At 36.3% G+C, this 20,325-nt stretch overlaps 1 protein-coding gene across 2 annotated transcripts; it reads right to left on the reverse strand.

Moving 5' to 3' along the window:
* Positions 1-632: 632 nt before the first annotated feature.
* Positions 633-20,106, reverse strand: TMED5 (transmembrane p24 trafficking protein 5). 2 transcript variants are annotated; one of them, XM_003990334.6, is made up of 6 exons: positions 19,666-20,106; positions 13,425-13,522; positions 6,338-6,521; position 4,337; positions 4,199-4,252; positions 3,394-3,607 (listed from the first exon to the last, which is right to left on the reverse strand). In XM_003990334.6, exons 1-6 carry the CDS (start codon positions 19,852-19,854, stop codon positions 3,546-3,548), a joined length of 588 nt encoding a protein of 195 aa, XP_003990383.1. In that variant the 5' UTR covers positions 19,855-20,106; the 3' UTR covers positions 3,394-3,545. The 2 variants fall into 2 exon arrangements, with proteins under 2 accessions (XP_003990382.1, XP_003990383.1); XM_003990333.6 differs by lacking the exons at positions 4,199-4,252; position 4,337 and having other exon boundaries at positions 633-3,607; positions 19,666-20,092.
* Between the last annotated feature and the right edge of the window lie 219 nt (positions 20,107-20,325).

Here is a 20,325-nt window from a genome sequence, read left to right on the forward strand (position 1 = left end):
AAAGTGATGGCACTACAGAAGCAGAAAGGTGCCTAAGGAATTCTGTCAGCTTGGAGGGGAAGAGTGTCTTGTCTGGATGGTAAGGAAATACCAATAACAAACTAATTTCCACCAAGCATTGGACTCTTATGTGATTTTAACCAAGATTTGAGATGCTACCTAAAATGTTTCTATAGACAAAGAAATAGACTCAAAGGAAGTTTGATTTCTCAAGATCCCTCAGTTAGCAAATGGTCCAGGGATAATGGATACCACAATCCCAAGTTGTGTTGGTTAAAAATTAAGATTCTTGAGCCCTATTACAGACTTAAGCAATCAATTTCTGGGGTTGGGTTAGAGGAGTGGAACAAGCTCCTTGGGTGCTTATTTAGCATTCCAAACTTTCAGAAGTGATGACCTTTGGCTCTTTTTTCCCCCTCTGTATTTTGAGCACCTTATAGTTACAATGCATGTTTGGGCAACAGATGAATAAGAGAACACATATAAATAGAAATCCAATGCAAGGCAGAATGACATACAATAGGAAGTGCAGAGAACTATGGGTTTTCAAATGGAAGGGAGAGCACACAAGGCCAAGTATGAGATCAATGAAGGTTTTAAGGCTTAGCATTGACAATGACAGATAAGTAAAATTTCCTTTGACTGTAGTTTTTATTATGTATATTCAGCATAGTATTCATTGCTCTTTTAATAAGGCTGTTAACAACTATAAAGCAATTTGAGCAACAATGATTATGTATTACACTTCAGATGAAAAGCTATTACATGCTGAATCATTTTTTAAATTTCAGATAAAGAATTTTTATTTAGGGAGGCATACAATTATAGGTACTCAATTTTTGTTAATTTTAAGACATAATAACAATGCTTAAGAAGGATAAACCTACTTAACAAAATTACATTTCAATTTGTAATTTATTTCCTTCCTATTTCAACCACTTCTTTACCTTCTATACCTTGAAAGAAGAGCATATCATTAATGACCCAAATGCAAATGAGAATAAAACTCTAGGCCTTAAATATTACAGTATTTTAAGAGTTTATGTAACTAAACACCAAAGAAAAAATCAGCCATTATGTGATAGCTTAATTTTAGCATAATTTTAATTTCAAAATTTAATACTGACATTTAAAAAACCACACGAGGCAGATAATCTATATGCCAAAGAATTTAGTTCTTTGTTCACTGATTATACTTTTTTTGGTTAATACAAGTTAACATTCTTAATCCCACTCTTCATTTTGTGCCTATAAAAATAAAATTGTCCTCAGTATTCCTAAACTCTTTGTTTTCCAAATAAGGCCATTATAAGGTAAGAAGTTACTGAATCACAGGTTTAAAATCAGTGGCATGAATCATACGTACATGATGTAACAAATTCATTGTTAGGTAAGGAATCAGTACAGTACAGTAGCCAGCCAGAGGTAGAATTCTTAATCACAGTTTTATAGAAAAGATGCAGTAGTTTAGATCTGCACTGTTTTATTAGGTATAGTATGGTAAGTTTGCTTCTCATTTTGAGTTTAACAGAGGGGGGGAATGGGATATCATAGGCAATTATTGGCCCTTGTTTTGCCTGTATTTCAGGTGCTACTCCTGGACACATAAAAGCATTTTCTTGGGTCAGTTAAGGTAATCAATCCTCATTTTTAAAAAGCTTCAGAGTAGGGATATCTAACCTTTGTTCTCCCAAAGGCATAAGAAGGAGGGAAATCTTTTTGTACCACTCTGACTGTAAATTAATAAACCATTCTCTTGATATCATTGCTTAAGAATTCAAGCAGTACTAATGTACAGAGGGGTGCTATATTCAAACTTGTAAGCTGATTGTTTCTAACTCATATTTGTCTTAACCAGTATTACAAATCGATAAAACCTAAAAATTCTACTTAATGTAGCTAAATTACTAGTATATGAGTAAGACTCCATAGACCCAATAAGAAGGATGTCAGAGACTTTTATATAAAGTTATTCACATATCAGCTCTAAATTTGGGATTCTGTAGGCTTTCAATCCTTACTTGAATGTCAATAAATAAAGTGATCAGAAAAGTAATTTAATGAAAGTTATAATAAAAGTTGTAATATGTTTACCCAGTGCTAAATCTTACAGTAGAGTTTGTTTCATAAAATATACCTGAATACTTTTATAAAAGACAATTCAAAACAGAATAAAACAACTGTAAAACAATAAAAGCCATGGCCAAGTATAGTTTCTACAGTTAACTGGAATTTAGTCTGATTATTATTTAGGATAGGGTCATTAGTGAACCAATCAGATTCTAGATACTTACAGTTTATTTAAGTGAACTTAATTTTGATCAGATGTTCTCAAGCTTACTCAAATTCTTCTTTATTGATTTTGTTATTTTTGTTGTTGTTGATTTTAAGAACTCAGAAAAGGAGATCTTTATTTATGTTAGGCCTAGATTTTTAAAGCAATATTTTCCTTCACAACTGTTGGTAATAATGTATTATCCAAGTCAATAATCATGTTAAAATTAACATAACACTGCTGATAGGTAATATAAAAGTATTTTTTGTCACATTTAATTTCAAAATTCTAGATCTTAGTTAAGGACTAGACAAAATGTGTCCCTATGGAGACTGAGTGATTTCATTTCAAGGAGAAAATTTTTCCAAATTTTAATAATGACTGAGCAATTTAAGAATTATGAAAATATTGGCCTTTGGGGAATGTAAGCTAAGTCTATAAAACTAATACTTTTTGTTAATATTTTAAATTGAAATATATTTGGTTATAAAAGTCTCACAAATCTGTTTTTCACAGCTATGTGTCTATTTACATTATAGGAGAGAGAACATATGTAAAAAGAAAAGCTGAGTTTTTGTTTTCTAAAGATTATTCCAATCTATGATTAGGTAATTCTCAGATGATTTATAACTTAATATACTGGAAACTTACACAGTTAATTTATAATTGCCACATTTACAAAGAAACTTCAATATATTCAAAACCTGTATTAATTTGTATTTGCCAAATTTACAAAGAAACTTCTAGGTAAGAGAATCTTTTAAAAACATTGTTTGGTGTTGCATTTGGGCCCAAAGCTCATTTATTTAAATCACCTATGACATTTGCAAAAGTTTTTCAAACTTAGGAAAATGCTGTTATTAATATGGCTTCATTCAATTATACCTATACTCTGCAAAATATTTGTTATATATTTACGTACAACTGAAGCAATAAGACTACTTGCACAGATGAAAGTGAAGACTTTCCTTTCACATTAAAATTATACTTGCTTCACGCTTGTGGTAATACCTGAAAATCTTTTTTGAAAAGACTATTAATGGTCTTGGACTTTAACTGTAAGGTGTATTACATTTTTCCATCTCTCTTTTTTATGTTAAGTAGTCTAAAGTTTTAAGTTCTACTTTTCCTCTTATCTTCAAATAGACTCTTCAGCATATAAACTTGAATGGCTGACACTACCACCATTACCACTAAGTTAACCATAGACCAGAAATTGACTCTATCAAAGTTGCTTTCTTGGATATTTCGATCACGAGCTTCAAATGCTCTAAGCAGAGTCTGGATGTGACCGCTTTTGCTTAGTCTGGCCTTGATACTGTTGATGGATTCCTGGAGATAAATAAAATAATTTTACTATAAAAGAATGCTCAGTAAATTTAAGCCAATTTAAACATGTGATTCACAGTACCCTGACATTCATATTAGTTTTATATCCAAACAATTAAGGGACAGGTGCTACTTGGATTACCTAAAGATCTCTGTAAGTTTATGTAATAGTTCTGGTTTATTTAAATTATTTTTTTATAAATAGTTATTTAACAGAGAAGCAAAGCTACTGTAAATTGAAAATAAATAATGTGAAAATCTATTTGAGTGGTATAGTACCAGGGGTTTTACATACATTACCTCTTTCTCAGCCCTCACAACCATAAGAAAATAACTAAGTTTTTAAAAAACCTCACTGATAACAGTGTTTAGGTATTTGTCTTTATATAATGCACTGTGGGTTTATATTTTCTTCTTTGAATGTTAGTCTGGCCCAGTGTAGTGTCTAGCAAAACACCCAATGTTTTTATCTCAGAAAATGTAGTGAAATTAGAAAATATTCCAATTTTTGATATGTATATTATAAATCCCAAAGTATAATCAAATCTGTTTTTTAAAAAATGTTCCAAGATCACATTTGTAAAAGCTTATTACTAAGATGCACTCTAAATTGTACATCTTCTGAAAAACGTATTTTTATAGTAGGGTCTTGGTGAGAAGTGATTTGAAAACCATAAAAGGGCTATATGAATATAAGATAAAATTGAGGTTTGAAATGATGTCATAGTTGACCCTTGAACAACATGGGGGTTAGAGATGCCAATGCCCTGCACAGTTAAAATTCCATGTAAATCTTTAGATTCCCTAAAAACTTAACCACTAATAGCCAACTGTTGACCAGAAGCCTTACTGATAACCTAAACAATCAGCACACTTTTTGTTATATGTATTATATACTGTATTTTTATAATAAAGTAAGCTAGAGAGAAGAAAACGTTACTCAGAAAATCATAAGAGAAAATGCATATACAGTACTACATTCCACTTACTAAAGAAAATCTGTTTGTAAGTAGATGGCACAGTTCAATCGCAGATTGTTCAACAGTCAACTGTACTTATGGCAAAAATAAGAAAATAACTAGAAAAGAAACAGACTTTCCTGGATAGTCATTTTGCTTAAGGTCCTCATTTAAGCAAAAACTATACTCAAAATTTCAGACTCTTCTGCTAAACCTACAAAAATACAAAGTGTAGTATTTATCATTTAGGCCTATTTGTAAAGAATGGTAACCTAGTAATGCAAATATTGGCTAGAAAAATAAAGAATTCAGATCCCCAAATAAAAAGATCATGCATAATTCTTTTCAATATTATAGAAATGATACTCAAACACAAAATTATTTATTAAAGTTTGCTGTTATGAAACTAAATTTTGGGGAAGTAAAGCTGAAAGACATTTTATTTTTCTTTAAAAAGGACTTACAAGTACTTAAACGATATTTAAGTACTTGCTGGTCATTTTGTTTAACCATGTGAATGAATTCAATCTCCTGAGAATGCAGTGAAGTACTAATAAGAATAATGTAAGTACTACTGTTCTTGTTGGCAAAATAAAAATGGAAGAATAAGTTAATATGATTGAGATTTTAAATATATATCTATGGGAAATGGTGAGATAAATAACTGTTATGGTAAAAATTCATACCAATCAAACTTAATCCTTTCAGTTTGTATTCTTAGTAACACTCGTGGAAGAGCTAAGAAAACTAACATTTTTTTTGTACCAGACACCATTTAAAGCACTTCTATACATGCTAGATCATATTTCATCCTCACAACAACTCTAGAGGTATTCTCTCCATTTGGCAAGTGAGAAAACCAAGGCTCTGAGAGCTCAGTTACTAAGCAGTCACACATACACGATTGTTTAATTTTCCAACTTCTTAAGCTAACTGATCTACATATAATAGGTCTCTTCTATAATTTGATAGTTGCTTTCCTAATAAACCTCAAGTGATCAAAATACCATATTATAAGAAGAAAAAAAAGTTAGGTTATAAAAGTATTAGAGGTTACACAGTTTCAATTTGCAAAACCATGTTAGTTTTCCTGCAAGAATTTCTATCACACAGCTATATATGTTATTTACAAATATCACTCAGTAAATTCTATGATTTGATTACATCTATCTGTGGCTGAAGGTACTGACCTATTCCCCCAATCACTAGTACTATTATTAACAAATAGTAACATGTACATTTCACTATGCATGTTAATGATAAAAGTATAAAGAAATTCAAACAAAGAAGCCATATTCTAAGAGTTTTTACTCCTGAATGTAGTCCTAGTTTCTGGTGACTGCTAGGTCACTCACTGGTCTGAGTAATATAAACAGTGTTCCCAAATTAACCAAGTAATATCAAATTTCATGTTATAAAAACCATGCTGTGAGGAAAATGCCTCTACATCTTAAGGGTTTACAAATTACTCACTTTTATTCTATGTGCAAGTACACTATAGATCATTACATTCTTCTGTTTGTGAATATTCTAAGAGAGTTTTAGGGTTAAGAGCTTATGTTCAAATTCTATTTCCCTCCTCTCTAGTTATATGAAAGAAAGATTACTTAAGCTCCCTAAAGCACAATTTCCTCATTGGAAAGATGGAGATAAATAGTCCTCAGAGTTCATAAGTAAAGATTACCTGAGATGATGCAGAGAAAATGCTTATTTCTGTGCCTATCACATAGTCAGGCCTGTGGATAATTTTTATTTATTAAAAGATCATACTGACCAGGATATCTTCCAGTTTCATATCCAACATGTCTGTGCCAGTAATATATTTCTTCCAGTCCTCTTGTTCTTGCACCTGTTCTCCCATATTATCCAGGATTAATTCAAAGAAAATAACCTTCTCAGAAATGGTGCTGAATGTATTATCAAAGCAGAACATGTAGTCACCGTCTTCAGTCTCTATCCTGTATTAAAAAAAGTGTATGTCTTCAGTTATCTGTACTTCTATTTAGGATCAAAGAAAAAATTCCTATAGATAGAAAAAGAAATAACATGGTTTACGTTAGTAATTGGACAATTTGCTGACAGAAAGATTTCCTTAATGTTGAAAGATAATTTATAATTTCTTGGGAAAGAGGTAACTTGTTAATATCCATGTTCAAATACTTGCAACTTAGATGTGCTTGGCATTGGCTCAGGAAATTATGGTTAAAGGTCTTGACCTAATTTTTGGAAAAGGATAAGATTAAAAACATAGATACATGATACCTCAAAATGATCTTTAATATTTACACACTATTAAAAGTAACTTATCATGAGTCAATTTGTATGCAAATAAGACCACAAACCTCCCCTTCAATTGAGATAACTCTAACGTGAGTTTTGTTTTCAAAAGTAGTGATGGGTTGTTCCAAATGCTCTTCTTCCAGGCCTCCTACAGATTAAGAATATTTTTATAACATACTTTACAAAGGTTAGGATGAGGTCAGTAGCCAACAACCAGAGCTTTACTGTCAGTGGCATTACCCTTTACTGTGTAAATGCCACTCACATCTGATTTATACTTTTAATCTTGGTCTCATTAGCTTCACATTCAAGATAATTGGCCTGGGCACAGTTACTTTAGCAAAGTGGCTTCCTATTTTTTTTTTTTAAACTTTAACAAGAAAAATACTGCATAGGCTAATGACATTTACTAGTGCCGGCCACAAAAACCACTGAAACTGAGTTTTAGTTTTTGTTGGGACTGGTTCATGGAAGGTTGGTTTAAATGATTCTGAAATTTTCTTATTTCCAATACAATGGATTGCTTAAACTGAGGTACGTGTATCATTTTCTATAGCCTTGTCACTACAGCACGTGGTTCTCCTTTTTTTAAGTCAGTCCCCATCTCTTCCACCTGTTTCCAACTTGAAGCATAAGAGATAAGCACTCAGTAATTTGACTGGATTTTAACATATATACTATACATAAAAAATACTAAATGCTTATCTACCCCCAATAAAAAATGCACACTGCTTTCACATATTCTATCTCTTTTAATCCTTACCGTCATATTTGGAAGTTAGGCATAATTGACCTTTTCAAGGTAAGTAAAATAAGGTTCACATAAATTAAAATACTTGCCTATGATCACATAAGCCTGTCATACGCATAGACGAAGTTTGTTTTTTTTTAATGTTTATTTATTTTTGAGACAGAGACAGAGCATGAACGGGGGAGGGGCAGAGAGAGAGGGAGACACAGAATCGGAAACAGGCTCCAGGCTCTGAGCCATCAGCCCAGAGCCCGACGCGGGGCTGGAACTCACGGACCGCGAGATCGTGACCTGGCTGAAGTCGGACGCTTAACCGACTGCGCCACCCAGGCGCCCCCGAAGTTTGGTTTTGACTCTCGAGTTAATTGATCTTTCTTTTCTGTAATACTGTTCAGAGCCTGTCTGCATTCTTTGCAATCTCCTCAGCCATGACAAACCTTTGTCTTTGAGGATGTATTTAACCTTTGGAAGAAGCTTGAAGAATATACTGGCAAATACAGTGGGGAACAATTTTAAAAGGAAAAAAATGTTATGACTATTTGTAAAGTATAATTCAATGTTAATCACTTTTTAATGTAACTCTTAATTTTGTTTAGTCCTTATTTTATTTAACTCAACTTTATTTAGCCACTTTTAACCCTGAAATGGATAAAAAAGGGAAGCTTTCTGTACCTACTCTTTTTACGTGTACAGATAAAGACACAGGTAAAAAAAAATTGGTTCTAAAATTTCACGGGATGATGAGGCATAAAAGTCTAGAAAGGGTGCATGGGGACAAGGGTAAAAATGAAAAACGTTTGACAAGCACTGACACGTATGAACTTATGCATGTGTATGAAAAAAAAAGATGTTTACTACTTTATAGTCATTCCTATACTAATCTCTTTCTAAATCTGTGTTAATTACTTTTAGTAGAAAGGAACTTTATTACTACAAATGATACAAAATATTACCAAATAAGAAATGCAGTTAATTTTCCTTCCAATTAGAATAAAGAACATAAGTCATCCAAAATGGGTAAGTTCTCATGTAAGTTAGGGTGGTATTAATTCAGTTGTCTAGAAAAATACACACACACACAAAATTTCTCATTCCCAAAAGTGCGAGCCATTAGCTGTTACTTAAAGTGTTTGTAGCCCTGGAGACATTTTTCCTAACCCTGCCTTCTGGAAGGACAGTATTTGTTTTAAGGATTTAACAAAAAAACTATTTCAGTGTCATAACAGCTATTTCAGTTGCCTTAAAAAAGTTAATATAGCTAGGGGCACCTGGGTGGCTCAGTTGGTTGAGCGTCCAACTCTTGATTTCAGCTCAGGTCATGATCTCATGGGCTCTGTGCTAGCAGTGTGGAGCCTGCTTGGGATCATCTCCGTCTCTCTGCCCCTCCCCCCTGCTCTCTCTTTCTCAAAATGAGTAAACATTAAAAAAAATTAGAGGAGGCAGGATAGATCAAAATTCTTGCTTTCTGGGCATCTGGGTGGCTGTCAGTTAAGTGTCTGACTCTTGATCTCAGCTCAGATCATGATCCTATGGTTGGTGTGTTTGAGCCCCGTGTTGGGCTCTGTGCTGATGGCAAGAAGCCTGCTTGGAATTTTCTCTCCTCTCTGTCCCTTTCCCACTTGTGCTCTCTTTCTCTCTCTCAAAACAAATGAATAAACTCTAATAAAAGAAAAAAAGCAGTGTTCCAAAAAAAACCCAAAACAAACAATTCTTGCTTTCTACTACACAATGCTTAGAATATTTCTGGCACATAGCACTATGCAAGTACTAGCTATTACAATTATTCGTATTTTTTTTTTAATTTTTTAATGTTTATTTTTGAGAGAGACAGAGACAGAATGCGAGTGGGTTAGGGGCAGAGAGAGAGGGAGACACAGAGTCTAAAGCAGCCTCCAGACTCTGAGCTGTTAGCACAGAGACCGACGCGGGGCTCGAACTCACGAGCTGTGAGATCATGACCTGAGCCGAAGTCGGAAGCTCAACCGACTAAGCCACCCAGGCGCCCCCAATTATTCGTCTTTGTTAACCAGCGTATGTGGCATGTAATTGATAGTCAATACTAAATACATGTATGAATGAATGAGGGGGAAGAATATCTCAACTATAATACTCTTTTCAATAACAATATTCTTTCTTATTTTTTATTTTTATTTAATTTTAAAATTTTTATGTATATTTCTAAATTTTAAAGTTTTAATTTTTTATTACATTTTTAAATTTTATTGTTAAACTGCTTTATTTTTTTTAACGTTTATTTATTTTTGAGACAGAGAGAGAGCATGAACGGGGGAGGGTCAGAGAGAGGGAGACACAGAATCTGAAACAGGCTCCAGGCTCTGAGCTGTCAGCACAGAGCCTGATGCGGGGCTCCATCTCACGGACCGCGAGATCATGACCTGAGCCGAAGTCAGCCGCTTAACCGACTGAACCACCCAGGCGCCCCTAAACTGCTTTATTTTTTAAATTTTTTAAATGTTTATTTTTGAAAGAGAGAGGGACATAGAGTGTAAGTGGAGGAGGGGCAGAGAGAGAGGAAGACAAAGAATCTGAAGCAGGCTCCAGGATCTGAGCTGTCAGCACAGAGCCTGGCATGGGGCTTGAACCTACAAACTGTGAGATCATGACCTGAGCCAAAGTCAGACACTCAACTGACTGAGCCACCCAGGTGCCTCTAAAATGCTTTTTAAAATGGCACTTTACCTATGCAGAGCTCAGGAAAAATCTTTGTATAAACCATTAATACAGAAATAGTAATTTAAAAAGTCAGTTTAGATTGATAAACTTGGAACTATGCTTTGTCTTTGATAGTTATGAACAGAAACTAAAAGTGTAACTTATCTTTAAATTTGAGAATATATTGGGGCGCCTGGGTGGCGCAGTCGGTTAGGCGTCCGACTTCAGCCAGGTCACGATCTCACGGTCCATGAGTTCGAGCCCCGCGTCGGGCTCTGGGCTGATGGCTCAGAGCCTGGAGCCTGTTTCCGATTCTGTGTCTCCCTCTCTCTCTGCCCCTCCCCCGTTCGTGCTCTGTCTCTCTCTGTCCCAAAAATAAATAAACGTTGAAAAAAAAAATTTTAAATTTGAGAATATAGAAAATATGTAGAATTTCTGCCATTTTTTTCCTCCAATTTCCTCCTTTCCTTTAGGAATAAATTAAAATGAACTGTTAGGAAGAAAAGGTATCTTGCTTTCTTGTACAGAATTACCTCTCATTAAGCCATTGGGAGAAAAGACTGAGTTTATAAAAGTTCACATTTATTGAGTTCTTTAGATATGCCAGGCCACTGTTCTAAGCACTTTATATGTATTAATTTTTTTTTATTCACCACAGTCCTCTTGAGGTACATGTTATTACTTTTTCTATCGTTTTACCAACTTAACATTTATCATGATCATTTTAGCAATAAAGAAACTGATGGGAATGCAAGCTGGTGCAGCCACTCTGGAAAACAGTATGGAGGTTCCTCAAAAAACTAAAAATAGAATTACCCTATGACCCAGCAATTGCACTACTAGGCATTTATCCAAGGGATACAGGTGTGCTGTTTTGAAGGGACACGTGCACCCCATGTTTATAGCAGCACTATCAACAATAGCCAAAGTATGAAAAGAACCCAAATGTTCATTGATGGATGAATGGATAAAGAAGATGTGAGATACACACACACACACACACACACACACATATACACACAATGGAGTATTACTCGGCAATCAAAAAGAATGAAATATTGCCATTTACGACTATGTGGATGGAACTGGAGGGTATTATGCTAAGTGAAATTAGAGAAAGACAAAAATTGTATGACTTCACTCATGAGGACTTTAAGAGACAAAACAGATGAACATAAGGGAAACAAAAATAATATAAAAACAGGGAGGGGGACAAAACAGAAGAGACTCATAAATATGGAGAACAAACTGAGGGTTACGGGAGGGGTTGTGGGAGGGGGGATGGGCTAAATGGGTAGGGGGCACTAAAGAATCTACTCCTGAAATATTGTTGCACTATATGCTAACTAATTTGGATGAAAACTTAAAAAAATAAAAAGTGAAACAAGTTAAAATAAAAAAAGAAATTGAGGCATAGAACACTAGAGTAAGTTAATGAAAGTTACACAGCTAGTGAACAGTGAAACCAGTATTTAAAACCAGGCTGTACAACTCACTCTTAATCACTACACCAAATTTCAAACCTACCTTCTAAAAATTAGATTTAAACAAAAGTTTATCTTTAGTTATATTAACTTCTTAATATATTTTTTTAAGTTTTTACTTATTTTGAGAGAGAGCCCTGCAAGTGTGTGGGCATACAGCACTTGAACAGGGAAGGGGCAGAGAGGGAGAAAGAGAATCCCAAGCAGGATACGCACTGCCATCACAGAGCTAGACTTCGGGCTTGATTCCACGAGAAATGTGAGATCATGACCTGAACCGAAATCGAGTGTCAGATGCTCAACATACTGAGCAACCCAGGGGCCCCTATCCTGCTTCCTCTTAATAAATGTGTATCCCTGCAGACTTAATTAACTTCTCTGAGCCTCCTTGTCTGTAAAATGAGAATTGAGGAATCAAGGAATCTCTCATAATGAGTTAGAATGATTAATTTATTTTTTTTTAATTTTTTTTTTCAACATTTATTTATTTTTTGGGATAGAGAGAGACAGACCATGAACGGGGCAGGGGCAGAGAGAGAGGGAGACACAGAATCGGAAACAGGCTCCAGGCTCTGAGCCATCAGCCCAGAGCCCGACGCGGGTCTCGAACTCACGGACCGCGAGATCGTGACCTGGCTGAAGTCGGACGCTTAACCGACTGCGCCACCCAGGCGCCCCAGAATGATTAATTTAGAAGCATATAAAATGCAAAGCCTAGTTTATGGCAAACATTAGACTGTACTTGCTTTTCTTCTAACTGCAAACTCACAATTTAGTTTTAATGCAATGAGTAAACAAAGTGCTGCAGTAGAATAATAGAATGGAAGAGGGAAACACACAAGATATGAACAAAGAGAAGTGAGATGTAAGAGAGCATATATAGCCTTTTGTTAAACTCTAAACTTGTAACAAGTTATTTTCTTCCTTTCTGGCTTCCTATGGTCAGATCTTGTATTATCATATCTTCTAATTATCTAAGAAGAATGAGGCCTTAGTAAGAGGCATACATACACAACACATATGTACAAAGACATACTATACTTTTTTTTTTTTTTTTTTTTTTTTTTTGAGAGAAAGAGGAAGAGACTGAGTACAAGCAGGGGAGGGGCAGAATCTTAAGCAGGCTCCATGCTGCCAGTGCAGAGCCTGATGAGGGGCTCGTTCTCATGACTGTGAGATCATAAGAGCTGGATGCTTAACTGACTGAGCCACCCAGGCATTACTGTACTTGTTTTTTTAAGCAAAGGAACAGTGGACAAATATGATATAGCCAACAGCTAAAAAAAAACTATAGCCTAAAAACTATAAAAAAAAACCCCAAAACTATATACCTAAACAGTAACTTAAAATGGAAAGGTTGTGCTAAGTAGAAAAACAGGTTTAAAATTCCACAACAGACTGAATTCAACACCTAGGGCACATTCATCCTATTTAACCAAAGCAAAGAAAGAAATTAGTTAGGATTAATACAATATGCCTAAAAAAAGGGAAAAAAGTTAAGGGAAGACATTTTAGTTTATACTAGACCACTCTCAAAGACTGCTTAAAATGTTCATATGGAATCATTTAATACTAATGTTTAGTATCATCAAATGTGCTAAATTTCCCTGCCTTGCAGATAGCACATTGGTATTATTCAGCCCAAGAAACTCCACTAAGGGATTACTACTTACGTGTGAACGCCATCTGATTTTCTTTGTTCAAAAACTAAGGTTCTTCCTTGTGGAGAGGCAAGATGGAAATCAATATCTAATCCCGCTCCATCTAAGACCTGTAGAAAAGCACAAAAGAGAAGAACACATTATAAATAGAATAAAAAATATATGAAGTAGATCATGTGACAAAATGATTTTCTTTCTAAACCTAGAGAGGTAGGAAAGTCGACAAGATGCATGTAAGGGCTAGGAAAGAGCAGAAAGACCATCCATTCAATTCCAGTCATTTTTGGAACTTTCTTATCAATTCATGTTGCCAACATCTAAATTTAGGCCTTATAAATATTACTGAAATAATCTTCCTAAAATGGTGCCTTGGTTGAGAGGCCCTGTAGAGTGGAAAGAAACACGAAGGGAGTTCAAATGATAGACCTTACCTAGGTAATTTAGGGCACACTTATGTAACTTTTCTGTTTATCTTCAATAAAATAATAATTAGCTATTTCTTAGCACAGAACTCAAAACTTCCATGATCTGACCCCAACTGACTTCAGTGTATTCACCTATTATTCCCCAATATGAACTGAATATTCCAACTAGGTTGTTTGTTTACTGGCCAAAGAACACAATCTGTTCCTTTACAATCCCAAAATGTCCTGATGATGATGATAGCTAACAATTAGAGTGTATGCCACACATTGTTTTAAGGGCTTCATGTGGTTTAATTTCCTCACAACAATTCTAAGAAGCAGGTCTTATTATTATCATCAAGACATAAATAGAAGAACCAATCAACCCAACAAACAGAAAACAAACAAACAAGTGAGGCATACAGAAATAATTTCCCCAAGGTGATACAGCAAATGAATGGCATGGTCAAAACTTGAACTCAGCAATCCGCCTCCAATAGCTAATCTTTTTCTTATTTCACTCTATTTTGTTTATTATTTTTTCTGGTGGCTTTAATGGAATGATATAAAAAATTACCTATTCCTGTGCTCTACTTACTGATCAACAGTAGTAGTTTCAAATGGCTAGCTAAATATACAGAATTCTTTTTCTTCTTTACATCCCAATAAAATGAAGAATATATATAATGATATAAATATTCCATAACAACACTGGAAACCAATAGCTATCAATCTCAACATTCTCACTGAAACAGACTAGAGACACATTTGTTGAAATCAGTGCCCCACGGAGGAACTGGGTGGCTCAGTCAGTTAAGCATCTGACTCGATTTCAGCTTAGGTCATGATCTCCCAGTTGGTGGGTTTGAGCTCCGCATCAGGCTCTGTGTTGACAGCACGGGATTCTTTCTCCCTCTCTCTGCCCCTCCCCATCTTGCACTCTCAATCTCTCTCTCTCAAAATAAATAAACTTAAAAAAAAAAAAAAGAAATCAACGCCCCATTTTTCATGTTATTGGTTTTTCTGAGAGGATTAAGTTCTGAGAAAATAGTTAATATAACAGACTTTAAAATGTTTCCTCAGATGAATATACATCCTCAGAGAAATTCAGGAATGTGTAACCCACAAAAAATGAGGTTCCTAGTATGAAAAATAAGCTCTTAAAAAGATTAAAAAATGTTGCCAAAATTTATTTAACAAATGCTATGATAGCAGAATAAATATGGATAGAGACTAAAAATCAGCAAACTGGAAGGAACCAAGGAATTCTCAGAACAAGGTGAAAAAATAGAGATGAAAAGTATGAGGGAAATTTTAAGATCATTCATGAAGGACAGAGCTAAAGATTTCAAATATCTAACAAGCATTTCAAAGAAGACAACTAAGAGAAATGAAGGGAGGAAATCATTAAATAAGAGAACAAAAATTTTTGCTTCAAAAGACAAAAATCTTTGTAGACTGGAAGGGACTAATAGAAGTGAAGCAGGATAAATGAAAAAAAGAGTAAAAATCCTACTGACTTTCCCAAAGGATTTAAAAAGAACAACCTAGAAACTTCCAATGATAAGTAGTAGAGAACTGCAAAATAACAAGAACTGGGGGATGGGGGCACCTGGATGGCTCATTCCGTTAAGCGTCTAACTCTTGATTTCTACTCAGGTCATGATCTCATGGTTGTGAGACTGAGCCCCTCGTCAACACAGAGGCTGCCTGGGATTCTCTCTGTCTGACCCTCTCACACTTGTTCTCTCATGCTAACTCTCTCTCTCAAAAATAAATAAACTTTAAAATTGAGATTGGCATCAGAATTCTTATCTATAATACTAGGTGCAAAAAACCATAATGAAGCCATGTCTTGAATGATCCCAATTAAAAAAAATATATTTGGTAAAGTGAAAGCAAAAAGTAAGTACATTTTTAGATGTCCAAGGACTTAAAGTATTTTCAAAGAATTATTCAAAGAATCATCCTCGAAAACTAAAAAAAGATACCCATTAAATCAGAAAATAAGAGATCTAACAAAACTAAACAAAGATTTCAGTAAAACAAAGTTTAAAAGAGATTATTGGTAGTGACTGTCAGGCTTAATGAAATTGTTTAAAATGATATTTAAGAATACAGAATATACTTAAAAATACATAAAATACAATTTTAAGATGTAAAATATTTATTTAAAAAAATCATAATCTGAAACTAAACTTCCTGATGATTTCACTGAAAGATTAGTGCCACTTTCCCTAGTCTGTGCTGTTGCTTTAACAGTCGTTCGGTTCCTGTAAGGCTTTCTTCTGTCTTCTTCCTCAATACGTGGCACATGTATTCTTTTTACCAATCGCCTTGTTCTGCTCACTCCTTTTATGCCTAATAAAACTGATTTTTCTATAGATCTGAACTCTACTTCTAAAATGTCTTCTCTGGAGGAGCCGGGGTGGCTCAGTTGGTTAAGCATCCGACTTCAGCTCAGGTCATGCTCTCACGGTTTATGGGTTGGAGCCCTGCGTTGAAGCCTCGGGTGGGACTCTGTGCTGACAGCTCAGAGCCTGGATTCTGTTTGGATTCTGTGTCTCATTCTCTCTCTGCCCCTCCTCGACTTGCGCGCGAGCACTCTCTCTCTCTCAAAAAAAAAAAAAAAAAAAAAAAAAAAGAAAGAAAAAGAAAAAACTGGAATGTCTTCTCTCAATTTCCAGATGAAATTAAGTCCTCCCGTTAAATACTCTCATAGCTGTATATACTTACCTTCATTAGAGTTACAATGTACACTTATGTAACAATTTGATTCCTGTTTCCACACTAGATTGTATGAGTATGAGAACATGCACTATTTTTTTTACTCATCATTGTATCCATAGCGCTTAGCATAGTGCTCACACAAATTAAGCACTCAGCAATGATTTAAAAAGTTAAATGAATGATCTATTTTAGTCATAAGATATGTGTATTGACATTTAAAAATTTTAAGAACTGGGGTGTCCTTGGGGCGCCTGGGTGGCTCAGTCAGTTAAGCCGCCAATGCTGGCTCAGGCCATGATCTCACAGTTTGTGAGTTCGAGGCCAGTGTTGGGTTCTGTGCTGACAGCTCAGAGCCTGGAGCCTGCTTTGGATTCTGTGCCTCCCTTTTTCTCTGACCGTCCCCTGCTCACACTCTGTGTCTCTCTCTCTCTCAAAAATAAATAAACATAAAAAAAAATTTTTTTTTTTTAAAGAACTGGGGTGTCCTGGGTGGCTTATTCAGTTAAGCATCTGACTTTGGCTGGGGTCATGATCTCACGGTTTGTGGGTTTGAGCCCCTTGTTGGGCTCCGTGCTGACAGTGAAGAGCCTGCTTGGGATTCTCTCTCTCCCCCTCTCACACTGGTACTTTATATAAAATAAATAAGCTTTAAAAAATCATTAAAAAGTTTTTAAGAACTTAATAATATAATGTGGGTGTGGTCAATTATTTTAGAAGTATCCTCTTAACCTTGAAAAGTAAGAAATGGTTAAAATTTTTCAATATGTCACAGTAACCCAAAGGCAATGTCTGCAATGTCTGTTCTCTGATATTTTAAAAATGAAAACAAAAAGCAGTAGCTTATTGTTATTGGAAAATTAATCATGGAGTTGGAAAATGCACACAAAAAGTTGAAGATTATCCCTTACCCTAGAAAGTCCTCCAACATTGTCTAGGACTACAGACATTAAATGATTTTCCTCCCCCCCTACCCAAGAACAACTATATTGTTTAGGGGGAATGCAGTGGGGGAACAGTCCCTTTAAGAGTGACTAAAGATGGAAAGTGTAAAGCTAAATGAAGCTAGCTATTTAACTCAAGAAGTGTAAATGTAGAAAAATACTAACATTCAGTGCCTATTTACTATGTGTCAGGAATGACCTATGAACAATTATTTACTCATTTTTTCAAATCAACTCTATGAGGTAATTACTATTATCTCTATTTTACAAGTGAGAGGTTAAGTAACTTGTTCAAAATCACATAGGTACTAAGTGACAGAGTCAAGATTTCAAACCAGGCATTTTATCTCTAGAAGTCTTATATGATAATCACAAGAGGTCAGTAGTTAATATACATTTCCTCCCTAATACCTGGATTAATACTAAGGAATTTTTGAATAAGACAAATTGTTTTCTTACCTGGATTATTTCACTAACCCCCCGTTGGTTTCCTTGCCTCTAATTTTGCCCTCCTTAAATCCATCTTCCACACTGTACCCAGTCACCTATCTGAAAAACAGTTTTGACTGTTACTATGCTGCTTGTATCTTCAATGGCCCTTGTACAGAACAAGGGCAAAGCCATGCAGTATGGCTTCATGGCCCACGTTGGGTTAAGATTCATGATCCTGATCCATCCAGCCTTCTGACACCTCCAATCTCTTTTACTTCTACTCGGACCCTAGACTTTACAGTTTTAAAGTCTAATAAAGACCCAGCACCTGTGTCCACATACTGCCCACCAACAAAACATACTATGCATATACTATTCGTTTTGTTCCTTTTCCTGAATTGCCCCTCCTTCCTTGCATTCTTGTCTCACTTAAGCATCTGTTTAGATTCAAATTTATTTTCTCCAGAATTCTTTTCTGAAACCCCAGAGAAGTGGCTCTTCTCTACAGCACTTAACAATACTTTATTGAAATTACCTATTTATTGGCCAGTGTCCCTTAAGTAATAAGATCCCTGAAAACAGGAACTTTTTTTTTTTTTTTTGTCCGTGTCATCGTGGGTCTTCTCGTCCACACTCCTCCCACATCCCCCCACCCCCACCCCTCGCCAATTACTGGCACATGGTAAATGAACTTTTGAACCACACTGGTAATCAATAGATGTTGCGTTCTAGTCTCAGTTTTGCTCACTATGTAACATTAGATACTGCGCTATTGCTTTCCTTAAGTATCTATAATTTAATTCTAAAGTTCCTTCCGATATAAATTCTACATAACTTTTTATTTTGCTCTATACGTGACAGTAACTGTTGTTGAAAAGATTCTTTACATCAACTTAAAAAAATTAACATCTTATTATAAATTAAGTAATTTGTGAAAAATTAAAAGGCGAACCATACCAATGCATCTTTTTTTGCAGTGCTATCTAGAAACATCAAAATTAGCTGTGTTGAACTAACAAGATTTCTTCTAAGAAATTATCCTCTACCACGATGACTACATCAATTAAGGCAAATCCCTACATATTATTATGCAGACACGAAAAAGAAAACAATGGGAGAAATGCTTACAATACTGAACGAAAGGTTATAAAGTTTTAATATACAATTAGATATTACCTGGCTTAAAAATAAATATCTGAGAAGGAAATGTACCCTTAAATACATCAATAGCTCCTTTCAAAATATTCCAAAATCGGATTTAGTGATAATCACATGTTCACAATTCAAAAATCCTTAGCTGAAGCAATGACAGTGAACATTTATAATACCGGAATTGGGTGAGCGTGGTGGGGGTAACAAAACAAGTGTCATCATCTCCTCCAATGATGAAGAAGAACGTGTTATCAGTCCTGTATTGCGAAATTCCCAGTATCGGAGCATGTGCTGGTTAGCAAGGCGATGGGTGAATTATGAAACAAAGAGAGAAACCACCGAGATCACCAGTATTGGCCTCTTTCCGACCAGAGGAAAGGGGAGAAGGCGGGTTGTGAATTCCAGGTCCCGCCTAACTTCTCGGTCCCCGGCCCCAGGAGAACCAAGCCTCGTGCGCCTGCGCCGAGCTGGCAGGCCACCCAGGCGGCCCTCCCCTGTTCACCACCCCGGCAGTCCACAAGAAGTTTCTAAGAGGGTGAGAGGCGAAGACGGCGTAGCTAGGATAAAGGAGGCTGGCTCACTCTCCGCACTTACTTGGTACTCAATCTCCAGCGAGGCCTTCAGGGGCATGGGCTGGTAGAAACACTCCTTCTGGCCGGCCGGAAGGGTAAACGTGAAGTCGCTGTCTAAGGAGGGAGTGAAGGCGGCAGCCACCGGCAGCAGCACTGGGTACAGAATGGCCAGGAGGAGCACCGGGAAGGGCAGCCAGATCTTGACGCCCATCCCTGCCGGGGCGATCTTGGGCTAGAAGAGACGCGGGAGGTGTGCGTTACTGGCACCTAGGCTCCGCTTTTCCTCCCTGGACTCCTCGTGGTTGGCAGGGAAACCTGAAGCCTGAAGCCTGAAGCAACCCCAGGTGGTGGCCACGACGGCGGCACAGGATCCCTCAGAGCGGGAAACACCGAGCCTCCAAAGGGTAGGGACCGAGGGGCGGGGCCAGCAGTCCTTTTCCGCACCCGCCTCGGCCTCGGCCCCCTCAAGCCCGGAGTCAGCGCGCCCCGCCTCACACTCGGGCGGCAGGTTCCCATGGCTTCCCCCACACCAATGGGCGTCGTAGGAGTAATTGTGGGAAATGTAGTTCGGAGCGAGCGGGCTTGGATGCGCTCGCTGATCACTATCCCCGACCGACCCCGCGTCGTGGCGTCACCTCACGCAGAGCCTGCGCAGGGGGCGGGTCTGAGGCCCGGGAGGCGT

This window comes from Felis catus, chromosome C1, assembly GCF_018350175.1.
Source record: "Felis catus isolate Fca126 chromosome C1, F.catus_Fca126_mat1.0, whole genome shotgun sequence".
Classification (NCBI taxonomy): domain Eukaryota; kingdom Metazoa; phylum Chordata; class Mammalia; order Carnivora; family Felidae; genus Felis; species Felis catus.